The following is a 14,887-nucleotide window of genomic DNA, read 5'->3' as shown; positions in this document are numbered from 1 at the left end:
ACGTAAAGGGGTCAAGGGTGTATATAAGGGGGGCAACTATGATTGACCACAGAATTTAACTGAGTAAAAAGGGAGTGAGTTCATTGTGGGGGGAAAAGGAGGAGGATGTTGGAAGAACTGTGAAAAGGTAGAAGAGTCAATGGACTAAAGGTTCCAACGGAGTCAAAGGATTACTGGAGTCACAGACTAGAGGGAAACAGATGGAAAAGGTGATAGTGAGAGAGCATGGGAAGCCAAGACCTAAAAATATGAAGAAATTGCAGTTACTGGTAATGACACAGTCAAAGGTGTGACTAAAGAAATGAGTGGCTAAGGTAGAGTGGAAGATAAGATTATTGGAGGAGAGAAATGCAAGAAGCTGGGAGTCAGGATTTTGGAAGTATCATGTACGTGTATATTTAAACTGCCAAATTATGACAGGAATAATACTGGAGTATGAGAGTAATCCAGGAGCGAAAAGGGATGACTTTAAGAGTCGGCAGATGACAGCAACAATGAATGGCAGTGATACATATAATCTGATGACATGAGATTAAAAACTGGAAATCTGCAGAGAAGAATTACATACAAACTGGGAAGAAAAGTAAAAACTTACTCAGGAGAGTTCAGATTGAGGCCTAATGTTGTTAAGTCACTTCCTAATGCAAGGTGTACCATTCCTGGGTCTGTCTCTGCTGCCCTGATAAATGTTAAGAGGCCAATCATTCCAAATTGGTCCGTCACCATCCCTTGAGGAATGTTAGTAACCCGGCCTGTGTAAGAAGAACATAGTCATTTTTATCTTTGCAGAAAAGTAAAGAAAATGCATTTTATAATATCTTTGACATATTTTTAGAGTCCCACCATCAGGTAACACCTGGATCCCTTTTTTCTGCTGGTTATTATTTTGTGTTGTTGAACTTTTATCTCCAGGGAATTTGGGTCCATCTGTACTTGAAGTTGTCTTGCCAGATGTATTCAAACTCTAATTAAAAAAAAAAAAAAAGTCACATTAAAATTTAAGTGTAAAAATTCGAGTTTATATATTAATACGTTGCTATTCATTGTTTATTCCATTTAAATTGGTAGTAAATTATTACCTGTTTTTCAAGCTCTACAAGATTTTTTTTGTTTGTTTCCACAATAGTTTCATGGTATACAAATAAATCCTGTATCATCCACATTTGAGTACTTAAAGGACAAGAAGTCTATGAAAAATATTCTTATTTATCTCAGATTTTCAGTCATAGGAAAGAAATACACACATACACACACACATATAATGTATATAGACATAAAGTTTAAATATATGCTATTTATGTGTATTTATGTGTGTGTGTATACATATATATACTTTGGAATATATTTGAAATTAAACTCTTCAATACTTTCATTTAGAAGTGAAACCTAAAATGTCATCATAACAACCTCCAAGACCAGTTAGAATATATGAACTTTCTTAATTTCTACTTAATTCTTACCCAACAATCTTCTTTATCAATCATTTTAATAATATACAAACTCCCATCAAAAAAATGTTTTTTGCTATTTTCAGTGAAATGTGGAAGAAATAAACAAATTTGTTAAGTCAGAAAGAGGAAGCTGAGTTGGCTGAATCAACACAGGAATAAAAATGTGTATAAAGATTCTTCAAGGAGAAAACTTACTCAAGAAAAATACAGCTCCTTAGAAGGCTATTAATATCAAACTTCATGGGATCCAGCTGACAGGGACTACAATAAAAGTCTAAATTAACTCTGAGAAGTTCAACAGAAATTTGCAAACCTATATGAAATAGGAAAAAAACAGGCTATCTTCTAAGTTATAAAGGTTTTCCACATTCTTCAGAAGTTAGATTATTACAGATTTTCAAGGATAAGCAGTTTTGTAATAGTATTTAGTAACTCTTTTAATTGTCTACAAAACTGTTAATGAAATCTGAGGAGAAAAATCTACACCACTCACATATACAACTGTCATTTACTTACAGATTTACTGTCATCATTACTTGACGTTGGATCTTTATAGCTGGAACCAGGTAATGCTGGAAAATCTTCGTTGTGTATTGAGAAATCCTGGGATTGCTCATTTGCTGGCTTTGTTACCATTCCAACTATGTAATGAAAACAACCCAAAGAATTGCAATTGATATGTATGATATTTTTGCTACGGCTTATAAAAACTTAACTTTCCTTATGATGATACATAAAAATTATTTTTTTAATGCTATAAAAATGCACTTCAAAAAACTAGTTTTCAGGATGATGATGAACTAAATTTTTATATACTGATTAATAATTCAACATGCAGAATAATACAAGGGAAATAAGTGGTAATCCTGTAATTCTAATGTCATATATATATATGCTTAATGATTTGATACTGGCAATTATTAAAAAATTTGGCTTAAAGGCTTGCATTATGTAAATACTTGACTAGGTATTATAAACACCAGTAACCACCAAATACAAACGAACACAATAAATTTAAAAAGAACATGTCAGTATTCTACTTGAAAGTGACTTACAGAAATAAGCAAATTATAATCATTTATAAAACAACACCATATTATTTCAGATTTTCTGGACTCCATGTTATAGATGTAAAACATGCCAAGAAATGGGAAGTAATTCTCTCACTATACTTGGCATTAGTCAGGCCCTTACTGGAGAACAAATCCAGTTTGAGTTTTCAGAACTCAAGACCGATATAGAGAAACTAGAGATGGTCCAAGGAGAGCAACGGGAATGACTAAAGGGATGAAAAAACGGACCTATGAGGAAAGGTTAAAAACATCAGAGTCTGAACGATGAATCAAGTAGCCAGGCACGCAACTTCCGGGGCAGATCATTTTTGTCATTTTTAGAGGACTGACTGGAAACCTTAGAATATGAACAATAAAAATTTTCCTTCTTCACATATTGTTTGTTATTTGCATTCATATTCTGAAAGGCATAAAAATCTTTCTTGGTTAAAAATGAAAAAAAAAATTTTTTTAATTCTATCTTGGAATAATTAATGAAACCAAACCAAACACACTGCCACTGAGTTGATTCTGACTCATAACAACCCTATCCCTCTAAGTTCATTCTGGTCTCTATCAGATTTTCCTGAAAGAAACAACTAGATGCAAAGGATAAAAAGAAAAAGAGTATGTTTACATGGCTGTTACACTGTTTTCCTATCTGAATTGTTATTGCATAGGTTCCTCTCTCCCACTTTCTTTTCATCTAGCTCTTACTACCCAAATTTCTTATCTATTAAAGACAGTGAACAAGGGTGATGGAGGACATTAATGGTGACCAAGTGTCTACATAAGCTGTATATGACCCACGAGCAGGGGTGAGGAGCTAAGAGATAGTAGTAATTTTTTCCCCCAGGGGACCTTTGCCAGTGTCTGCAGACATCTGTGGTTGGCAGTGCTACTGGCATCTAGGGGGCAGAGACCAGGAATGGCGCTAAACATTCTACCATGCACAGTACAGCACTCCCATAACAAAGAATTATCCGATCCAAAATAGCAGTAGTACAGGGTTGAGGAACTCTGGCTTAGAGAAACATCTTCAATGTGTGGTCAGTAATATGAATCACTAAGGATGTGTTCTTTTGGAAAATATGAGATGAATTAAGAGGCGAAAAGGCAGGCTACAAAATAATCTCTTAAGGTCTTGTATTAGGGCAGAGATGCCAAAAGAAAATAACTTTTGAATACCAATGAGGACTTCCTTTTCGATTTCTGTAAAAACTAAGTTTCCCCCATTTAACCTAGTTTTTATGGTATTCTGGGAGAAAAAAGCACTTTGCACAAATCAACTCTGTCAAAATTATACTAACCTTAATCGAAAACACATACATCTAAATGTGTACATACATATGCATATGCACAAACACATAGATATATATATGAATGTGTGTGTTCATTGGGAAGTTTCTATTGTACATTTAAAAGTGTAATTACCATAAGGAGCTCTTCCAGCCAAGGGATTTATTAATGGAGTTGGGTTACCACTTCCTTCCCTTCTGTTTCGGTCTGCTAATGCTGGAAAATCTGAAAGGTCCAATCCTGTCACATTTTCACTTCCATCTATACAATAAGAAAGAACACTAGTTATTGATTTAACAAACATTTTAGAAGAGATTATAAAGACCAACCATAAAATAATTTGAAATGATAGTGCCTTCTTCCTAAATAATGCACAACATTGGACTAGGTATACAGTACGTGCTCAATAAATACTTGTGGACTGATTTTATGTGGAAACATTTCACATGAGCAAAGCAATATGCAGCCAGTGTAATAAAAATCCAAAATCCTAGAGACTTTAGAGAATGAGGGGTAAGGTGGTACACAATGGTAATCTAAAATTCTAGCTTGTTAGCTAACAAGATTACTGTGATTTAACTGCTCTTTTCATTGTATCCAGGTGGAGGTTATATCTGGAATGCTTCAAGCTTCAGTTACACACAAGAATGACAAGGACAGTGCCATGTGCAAATGGGCAGAAAGGGACCTGAGGCACAGGCAGTGGCCATGCAACCTACTGGTCCTATAGACAAAACGTGTGTGTATGTGTATACGTTTACGTGTTTTGAGGGTAGAGGTAAAAGCAGGAATGGCATATGGATCCCATGTGCTGGTGAATAGGTGAGAAATATGGGAAGATGATGCAAAGCCCAGAAATATATATTACCTATTACACAGTAGGCGCTCAATAAATATATACTGAATGAATGAATTTTGTCTGTTTTAAATAAAAAAGAGCTTACTTCTTTTTATAAATTAAAATTTAACCTATCTTCTCTAGTTTACCTGTTTTAATCACCTTGATTCTTCTCAATTTTTATTTTCTTATTCTTACAACCTTGTATTTTTAATTTTTAAAGCACTTAATTTTCTATCTCAGTCAGTTTCAGCTTGTACTACGGCTTTTCTTTAATCTTTTGTTTCATCTTGCGTTTTATAACCATTTTCAATTTATTTTGCCCTTTTCCAGTTAGTTTTTATTTTTCTTCAAATTTCATAATTGGAAGAATCTCAGAAAGCACTTATCATCTCAAGACTACCAATAAGATTACTGACAGAAAAACCACAGACTATAGTAACAGTCCAAAACAGGTGACAATATAAAATTACGGAGGGTAAAAGATAAAATCATTCATACCCACTGTTTAAAAAAATTGAGGTTTACAGGTTTTGAATTTTTAAAAGATATAACAATAGAAAATAATTTATATATAGCATTTCAATTTACAAAGTAATCTCTCGAATTATTTGATTACAGAATTATAAACTTTGAATATATATCTTAACTTTTAATATACATCTGTGGCTCCTCCAGGATGGAATTTTAAATTGCCATATATTATCTGAGACTATATTTTAATCTGAAAAACAGTTAATGAACCCCTAAATTTTTTAGAGAAAGATTTGCAAACAATTTCCCTAGTAAGACATATTTAGTTAAAATGAATTTTAAAATTAATTCTAAAATTTTACAGCACTGTATAAAACCATAATTCAGAATGTAAAATGACAGTGTCAGACACACTGTTAATTTATGTCCCATTTAGGAAAAAAAAGTGCCAATTAAACTATGATATGCAACCTGATTTCAGAGACATTAAGGTATGAAAAAAATGTACATATTAGAAACAATGAAATACAGAACTTCGTGTAATTTTAACATCTTGAACACAAAACTATAATTTAAAAATCCTAAAATTTGGAATTTTTTCAAAGTTTTTAATCTCATTTTTATTAATCTATGGTGCTAAATGTACACCAACATTTAAAAATTAAAAGCCTAGAGCCACAAATAACGTTTTCCTCACTAAATCTTCTCTCGTGCTTCTGAATATGCTCCATTTCACTGATCATTCTTTCACATTCCATTTCCTTTAAATATATTTCTCTCTCAACGATTCTATCCATTTTTGCTCCTATGATCATAACAACATCCTTTATTTCCTCCTCAGGAATGGGTCTGGAGGCAGGGTAGAGGGGATGAAAACAAACAGAATAGCAACAAAGCTTCCTGTTCTCTTCTGTCTAAAGCAGTTAATAAAACAAATAAACAGACTGCATGAATACTTTCAGAATCAGAACTGGTTTTCCATATAACTAAATTTTAAAGTGTACATAAAAATGGATTAAAAATTCCTACAAAGTTAAATGCCAAAATTATTATCATCAAAATTACTAAGAAAAAAGTATTCAGCGCTCCATATAATTTTAAAGGTTTTCCTCAATCTGGGTCTTTATAACCAAAATGTCATACCAACCACCTAGCCTAAACTGTGGTTCTTTATTACAGTAAAAAGGCTGAGGATAGGAAAAGCTCTTGAAGCCAAAAAAAAAAAAAAAAGGGTCCTGAGGTATAAATATACATATGTTAATGTTTAGGCTCCCATTCAGGTGTTAAGGAAATAATCCTGATATTGTAACACGAATCACTATGCTGTTACCATGCCAAATGAAAAAATTATATCTCAATAGAAATATCTCGTGTTCACTAAATTAAATCCTATTCCTATCAATGTTTCACTAAATTAAATCCTACCATTTAACACAATAAAAATTTCTACATATGAGGACCAGTATGTTGAATTGCTTTATATTTCAAAACTCTACCATATGTTTTTTATAGGGTACTAGCTCCAGAGTAAGCTTACCTGTTCCATTAAAAATGTTACTTGATAAGGAGTTATTCATTCCAAATGCCTGATTCCTGTTCATTCCAAATCCAGACATACTGGGTACATAGAAAATAATTTTAGATATACGGTAAGAACACTAACTTTCAGATGAAGAAAAACAAAAGTGTATACTTTTGATCTCCTCATACAAAACAATATGGTTAAAAACCAATACTAATTTTATTTGCCTGAGTTTAATCCTAGTTTTTATCTTAAAAAATTTCCCTAAAGTCCTTCTATGAACAGGGAACCAAATGTCTTCAACAGATTAATTAAAAAACAAAAAACAAACAATTTACATATGAACCTTGATGAAAACAGAGATTAAATATTACCACCATTACGTGCACTCGGGGAGCCATTACTGGTTATCCTGGAAGAATTAACCTCAAAACTATGCAGGCTAGTGAAAGGCTATTCTTCCCGAATATTTCCCTAATGGTGAAGACTGCTATGGTTACTTTTCCTAACAGCTATTCTCTCATACACTGTCTGTCTTTCCCAAGTAGACTATAAACTCCTCACGGACAGAGTCAATGTCATATTCAATTTTGCATCCTCTGGTCTTAGCTCAGGAGGATAAAATAGGCACTCAACAAATGTTTAGTTGAAGTGAATTAAACAGTGCTTTTGTTTAAATGAATTCAGTGTTTTAAAATATATCGTTCTTACCTAAATATAGTTTACCTTTCAGCTACTTAAAAGGTAAAAAACAAACAAAAAAACCCTGCCCTTAGTGCCCCCAATTCTGAATTAATGCACAACTGATACTTGGTAAATAGTTACAAATGCTCCCTTTTTTTGCATGAGCCTGAGCATAGAAAGAAAAAAACAAAAGAACTTAATTAAAGAAAGGTCAGAAGTGATTAAGACTGTCAATAAAAAAGAATAAATTGTATACTGAAACTTTGCATACTTAATATCAAACATAAAAAAGTTAATAGCATGTCAGTGCTAGGAGTACGGTTAAACTGTTTGAAGGTAATGGTTTTTTAGTCTTTTGTTTTTTGCCTAAGTCTGTAAAACTAAGGACAATCAATATTTTAATAAAATTTGCAGATGGTAAAACAACATCTACAGAAGAGTAAGAAAGCCAATGGAAATTTTTGTTTAGTAGCACGTTAGAGTCACTGATGATACAGGTACCTGCAAACATTGAGTAAGTGCTTAGAGATGAAAATGTTTTTAATAAAAACCACATATTAATAGTAGAAATAAGCAGTATTTTAGAGACCCACATTGCAACAACTTTTTACAAGCAATGTATTTTTTAAAAAACTAAATGTGAAAAAATATGGAAAGGCAAAAATTTAATTATACATTCAATGAACAATACTACAAGAATGCAGAAAGATGTGACAAAGCCTAAGAAGTATTATATGGTTACGAAGCTATGAAGAAGATGAGAATTTTGATAACCTTTACAAATAACAGGTTTTTTTTTTAAAGAAAATTAGAAGGGTAGTAAAATTATAGAAGAAACGATAGTAAGTCTAAATAAAAGTAAGAACTGGAGACTAAATAGAAAATGTGCTAATAACCTATTTTAACTCAGGTTTTTACAAATACTATATATAAAAGAAAATGAAATCAAATGGGTATGATGATAAAAACTAGATTAAGGTCCTTTAATTTCCCTACAGTTCCCCATTAAAAGAAAAAAAAAATAAAGTCAATCAAGCTTAAATGCCATTTTTTCAAAGAGAGCCTTATGTTGTAGACGTAACTCCCATATAAATTACCCAACCAGCTTGAAAATCATAAAATGGATAGTTTCATATTATTATTTGCATAGCATATGCAATTGACAGTGCAAAAAGAAAAAAAGCACAACAGCCTATCTTTTTGTTTTGAATTCCAGACATGACACTATTTTCAAACAGTGTATAGTCTTAAAAAAAAACTGTGGTCAATCTCAGTTGAGTAAGTATTTAACCAAAGCAAAACTGAAGCAAGGTAGTAATAGTCAAACATGTCTCCAGTCCTACTCATAAGCCTGAAACTCTCATTATACAGGTGGGCAACCTCAATTAATTGAGGAGGTACCTACCAACAAAAATTTGCCTGGTGACAACCCAAGAACAATCCTTTTCTAACCAACAATAATCATGTTTAATGCACTTTCTAAAATCAAACTGATTTTCAAAAGAATCTATCTTCAGTTTGGGGAGATTAAAGTGGTGATGTGTAACAGAAAGAGAACCTTTGATCATAAATATATGATGAAGCACACTTATGAGACAGAAGCCAAGACTCAAGAACAGAGGGGTGGATAAAGAAAAGGCAAATCTGAGGACACCCAGAAAAACAATTATACACAGTATCAATAAACATCTTACCTGTTCACAGTAAAAGGCTGTCGAGAAGGCTGCTGCTTTGGCATACATATTATGCTTGGCGAGCTTCTGCTGGGGCTACCTAACCCTGAACTGCTCATGCTATTTGTCCTGCTAGGAATTCCAATGCCCTGACCAACCTGGGAGTGGTTCATCATATTCCTAGGATTCATAGGCAAAATACCCCTGAAAAAGAAGTCCATTACACTAAATAAGCTCTCTACAATTACTCATTAAAATTTTCTATAAAATCAATTGGTCCAACCCTAGACTCTCAAATTATTTTCAAATTACATTACTAATTCTTAAGTTAATTCTTTTGTCTGATCATTGTAGCTCTTTGAAAAGAAAAATCAAAGTAAACACACAAAAAGGCAAATTACAGTGGAACTAATATAAGGTGGTATCTAAGATGACAGCTACTGGTTTGACTCTGACATAAAATACAAATATATTTCACATATATATTTACAAAACTGACAGTCCAAATACATCATTCTATCTTCTTCATACTATTATGCATATCTGCGTCATCTGTTCTGTTTTATTCTCACTAGAGCAACGGACATGTGACAAAGGAGTAGTAATTAAAATTCTCTGGGGAACAATTTTAAATTGCACATCCTGCTTTGAGGAAGAGAGTTGGCTTTTGAAAAGCTCCCCAGGGGGTGCTTAACCCCTGACGCCCACCCAAGTTGACAACCACTGTGCTAGCTACAGGATAAATACATCTTGCACTATGCTTATCAATTTGCAATGAAATAAAATAAGCACAGGGCATCAACTTTCTCTTCCTCAGTGAAAGGCACTGAACCAGAAAATCAAATAATTATCTTATTAGAAGTCTAAAGCTTGCTTACTCTACAAAGATACATTTTGAGAAATATTCTGGTCCATCAATAAATACCTGCTTGGAGATGGAGGCGTGTGAAGTGACATTGTTGGTACCCCTGTTGTTGGCGTGACGTGGCTCGGTAACTGAGTGCCTTGTGATAAGCTGCGATTTAACTGAGGGGTATTGTTGCTCATCCCCCTCATTGGAAGGCCTAGTGCACCTAATAAAAAAATTCAGAAGAAGGAAATTCATTGCCATCAGGAATGAAATTGTGTCATCCATCTTCTGGAGTTGGCAATGTAAAACATTTTTAAATGACCTAACATGTAATATGCAAATCTTAAATGGATATATTCTATTCACTTCAAATGGACTCTGATTTACAACAAAAATATGTTCTAGTCTGAAATTTAATATTATGAATATTTCTTTCATGTTTCTATTTTTTCATTTTTATTTTACAATAAAGTATGTCTGTCAATGACTGTAACAAATTAGATAACTTATGTTGTAATAAAAACATTATGTACAAATAGGCCGTTAAGAAATTTTGCAATCTCGTGTGATTTTAATTTACAACCGATGTACAAAGAAAGACTTAACTCCGCTTTGCTGAAGTAGCTTTAATTTTTATAAGATCCTTTTTATATGCATTTAAGAAGTCTTCTTCCTGTTATTTACACAGTCCTCAACATTACAATTTTTACAAATCCAACATAAAATGTAAGCAACTATTAAAACCGCAACCTGATATATCTATAAGAGATAAAACATTTAAAAAAATTAATGTATAACGATTCTATATTAATCTAATACTTCTGGGTGATGGACATGTTTCAAAAGATATATTTTTAAAGACTACTAAGATTTACCACTCAGACACAAAACAAAAAATATTAACCAAGCTGGATAAACTTATTTAAAAAATGTGTTACAATATTTCTTGCCTTTTGTTCAGATGATATGAAAGATAAATTATTATTGTCTCAATAACCCAGAAAATTATTATGGATATCTAATTTTCTAGATGTTTGTTTTTATCCTTCAATTAAGGATGTTCAGCTGTCATTTCTGCTGCCATCATATCTGCCTATGAATGCCTGCCCCTTTCCTCATTTTCCTGACCCACACCTTTTAATGCTTTCCTTCTCTAATATGCTGTGGAATAACACATCAGTCAACCTAGTTTATTCTGAAATGGAGGTTAAGCAAAAGTGATAAAATAGAGTGAGCACTAAATGAGTAAGTAGATGACTTAAAAACTAATTGCAACTCATGGCGACTCCACGTGTGTCAGAGTAGAACTGTGCTCCATAGGGTTTTCAATGGCTGATTTTTCAGAAGTAGATCACCAAACCTTTTTTCCAAAGTGCCTCTGGGTGGACTTGAACTGCCAACCTTTACGGAGAAGTGGAGCACTTAATCATTTGCACGCTTAGGGACTTGAGATGACTTTGGTGTTAGAAGTCACAGTGACTTTTTTTCTTTTCAGCCTAATTTTAGGTCCAAGAAGTCAAAAGACCTGAAAATTTTGAAACCCTGACCTCCAAATAAATGCTGCACTATATATGCCATAAATGTCTTGGTATAAAAATGTACCTACCACTTTCTAACATAGGGATATCAGGGGATCACAAAGATTTCACTGACAGGTACAATAAAACCTGCAAAAGCTGGAACCTGTACGAGGTGGAAACTTGTCAGAAGAAAAACTCATACTTTCCACTAATAGAGAGTGACAGAAAAGTCATAAGACTATACCCTGTCAAAGGCAGAAAATTCGCGAGACCCAGAAAAACAAGGCAGTCCTGTTGAGCTCTGGCTCTCATAGGTTTCACTGTACCTGGAATTTGGCGACTTTAGAACTCAGTTTGTAACCTAACCTTTCTTCTCAACTGAGTGAAGGCAATGAATACAAGTCAATACAGCTACTACATTCTATGAGCATTCTTTTCACTCATGTTCATTGAAGACCCAAGCTTGCTTCTGCATTTCTTTAAGTCATTTGAAGGGAGTGGCCTAGATTAAACATTAGTTCAGTCACTGTATGTCTAGTCACTACACATTTTGTGACCACAAGAATGCCATTACCTACAGCCACGTTCTGAATCTGGGATTAAATAAGGAAGAACAAGAGACTGAAATCAGCCTATGTAAGATTTCTTCAGAAGAAATAAGTCTTTCCTTAGTTCAAGCATGTTGGTTTTCCCCTAGGCCCTTGAGTTGCTTCCATAAGATACCACCAATGTGATACCTTTCACTTCACTCGCTCAAACATTTATTGAGTGCCTACTATGTGCTAATTACTACGAGCAAGACAAAAAGGCTTCTATCCTCATAGAGCTTATACCCTACTCCCCAAAGATGCTGTCCTAAAGTTAGCTATAGCTGCAAATTTCCCACAGGAATGTGTTTCTCACAGTCACTGACCACCAAGAAAAATAACACAATTTTAGAGCCAGAATGGATCTTAAAGATCACTTAGTCCAATGTTCACAATTTACAGATGCCTCAGATAAGCTAACTGACTTCTCCAGGAACCAGGACTAGAATTTAGATCTCTTAACTCCTAGTGTTCTTAAAGACAGCATTATGGGAGCCCAATAAAACACTCAAATAGCATCCTTTAAGTGCCCAACAAATTGCAACATGTCTTATCTATTTTCTTCAGCTTTTTCTCTTTTGCATACTTTCCTTCTCTTCAAAACTTTTCTAAATTGTCAATTCTTGTTCTCTTCCCTCCCTCCATTTTCTTTCTCTCTTTCTTCTCCATACCTGTCAGTTTTCTTTCCTCTAGTTTTACTTTTTCCTTTCCATTTTTACCCTCTCTATACCTTCATCACTATAAACAAACACATACTTTCCAAAAATCGAGTACCCTTTGGCACTTTTCTAATAATCTACAAGCCCTACAAAAGACTCATCAAGATTTGTCCACTTCAATCCTCCATACATATTATTCTATGTTGTATCATGAAAATGAACAATTTCACAAATATTTTAGAGACTGGAGATAATCTGAACATTAGCAAAAAAACTTTTGAAAAGGAAATAAAAATGGATAAGACTATTTGTATTTACTCAGTTAGGGACTGGCAGCTTGAGTTAATTCATAGTGCTAAGGCTAAAGAAGACAGTGTGGAATAAAGAAAATTGAAGATTATTGTTTACTTTTATTTTAACCTTCAAAATTCATTCAACTTCTTGATTTTAAAAAGAAAAAAAAAAGAGCTAATAAAATCCAAAAGGTGTGTTGAACTAGCTGTGAGAAGATCAAAAAGGAGTATATTATTTTAAACTGGATCATCAACCCTTGAATACTTCTAATCTATTTTCAATTTAATTTTAAAACTTGAATTTTTTAAAAACAGAATAGCACTAAGCCAAGAACACACAAGGATTTATTTTTAGAAAATAAAATATACCAATTCATAAAATTTGAGTTCCTTGAGTCATGCTACCACAAGTGGGTGGGAAAAGGGGAGGGAAAATTTAATCTTTTACTAGTATAAATAGAAACAATCAGAAAATTACTTCCAAAATATTGTGTCAAGAAGACGTGCAAGCTGAAAAAAAAGGAAAAAAAAAAGGTCACAGAGATTTCTGGCATCAAAGGACTAAAACGTAGTAAAAGAATGTTAATATGTACACATGAGCTTGTGTATGGCTAGGTGACTTGACTGGGAGAGAAGTAGAATTACACTGCTTCATCTAAGTTCCTCCTTACAGCAATCCTATAGAGAGGGTATTTATCCTCTTTACACAGAAAAGGAGTAAAGGAATGAAAGGAAAAACAAAAACGACACATACACTTTAAGAGATTATAATTTTAAATCAAATTTTTCTTTCAATTTGACAAAGTGATAATAGAGAAAAATACAGTATTAGGAAGAATATCTGAATATATTCTAAATAGATTCGTATCTCTTATTTGGCAGGGTGGTAAACACTCAAAGAATGAATTAGATTCTCTATTGATAATTTTTCAGAAATCCAAAAGAATATGATCTAAGAAACGATTCCATGAATTATTTTCACTATACAAACTGATTAACAGCATATCTTTAAATACTTATGGCAAGATGTGCCATTCTTTATTCAACTTTTTGTTAGAGATAAACAATATTAATAATCCAAGTTATAAGAAATAAATTCAATCATAGCAACCAAATCCCTGAATACTCATATTTAAATGAAATTCCTTGGAATCTTTATTAAGGAGAAGAAAAAAAAAATCTGTAATTGATGCAAGAGGGCTACAAGTGTTTGCTTTTCCATTCCTAAAGCAACTAGATCCCTCTAGGAACTAACTAACTGTCCTCTCCACGCTAATGACGGACAACAGTCCTAAACGGTGCTTTACTCTACATCTCTTTAAATCTGTCCTACACTTAGCTGATTAACCTTCCCTGAGAAATTATTTTATCATGCAGTTTACTTCACTAAAATCAAAAGATTATAGAAAGACTCCAGATCATCCCAACAAAGTTACAGATGAAGAACTAAAGCTAGATATTAAATGACTTGCTCAAGGTCAGAGGTAATGAAGAATAAAGATAATGATCCAATTTCTTGTCTCCTATTTCAATGCCCTTTTTTAACCAATCACTTTCCATTTCTTACAGTTGTAATTTTTACACCATCTGGGGAACTTCATGTTTAGGTCCCATCCCCAGAAATTTGGATTTAGTTAGTCTGGGTCTGGGCAATTGGTGTGCAGTCAAATTTTAAAAGCCTTGTAGGTGTTTCTACAGGTTCAATCAGGGTTGAGAACCACTGTTCTATAGTATCAAAAACCAAACACAGTTTAGTCTTAAAATTCTCTGTCAGGGCCCAAAAGATATCTGTAATCTCAACATTTTATCCACTCCAGCAGAAATCCTGTTACGCACTACCTGTATGTCTTACAATCTTCTTTCCCCATTTCAACCCCTAAGTCTGCCCCGGTACCTTTACTTATTATCATTATTCCCACCTAGAATATTTTCCCTCCTCTTGCTCTACAGAGATACAAAAGACTGTTAAAAAAAAAAAAAAAAAA

The 14,887-nt window shown here is 33.3% G+C and overlaps 1 protein-coding gene across 9 annotated transcripts in view; it reads right to left on the bottom strand.

Moving 5' to 3' along the window:
* CNOT2 (CCR4-NOT transcription complex subunit 2) overlaps nucleotides 1-14,887 on the bottom strand; it is a 194,376-nt gene that overhangs the window by 19,249 nt on the left and 160,240 nt on the right. For 8 of the 9 annotated variants that reach the window (XM_004386440.1, XM_023740827.1, XM_023740822.1 and 5 more), the window contains 7 exons: nucleotides 9,919-10,066; nucleotides 9,015-9,197; nucleotides 6,652-6,731; nucleotides 3,938-4,063; nucleotides 1,968-2,092; nucleotides 844-964; nucleotides 596-752 (listed from right to left, as the gene is read on the bottom strand). In XM_004386440.1, coding sequence (XP_004386497.1) covers nucleotides 596-752; nucleotides 844-964; nucleotides 1,968-2,092; nucleotides 3,938-4,063; nucleotides 6,652-6,731; nucleotides 9,015-9,197; nucleotides 9,919-10,066 — 940 coding nt within the window. Of the gene's footprint in view, nucleotides 1-595; nucleotides 753-843; nucleotides 965-1,967; nucleotides 2,093-3,937; nucleotides 4,064-6,651; nucleotides 6,732-9,014; nucleotides 9,198-9,918; nucleotides 10,067-13,380; nucleotides 13,413-14,887 lie in introns of all 9 variants that reach the window. The other variant, XM_023740829.1, reaches the window with a different exon arrangement.

The sequence above is a fragment of the Trichechus manatus genome, unplaced genomic scaffold, assembly GCF_000243295.1.
Source record: "Trichechus manatus latirostris isolate Lorelei unplaced genomic scaffold, TriManLat1.0 scaffold00164, whole genome shotgun sequence".
NCBI lineage: Eukaryota > Metazoa > Chordata > Mammalia > Sirenia > Trichechidae > Trichechus > Trichechus manatus.
This window is presented reverse-complemented; position numbering and strand designations above follow the sequence as displayed.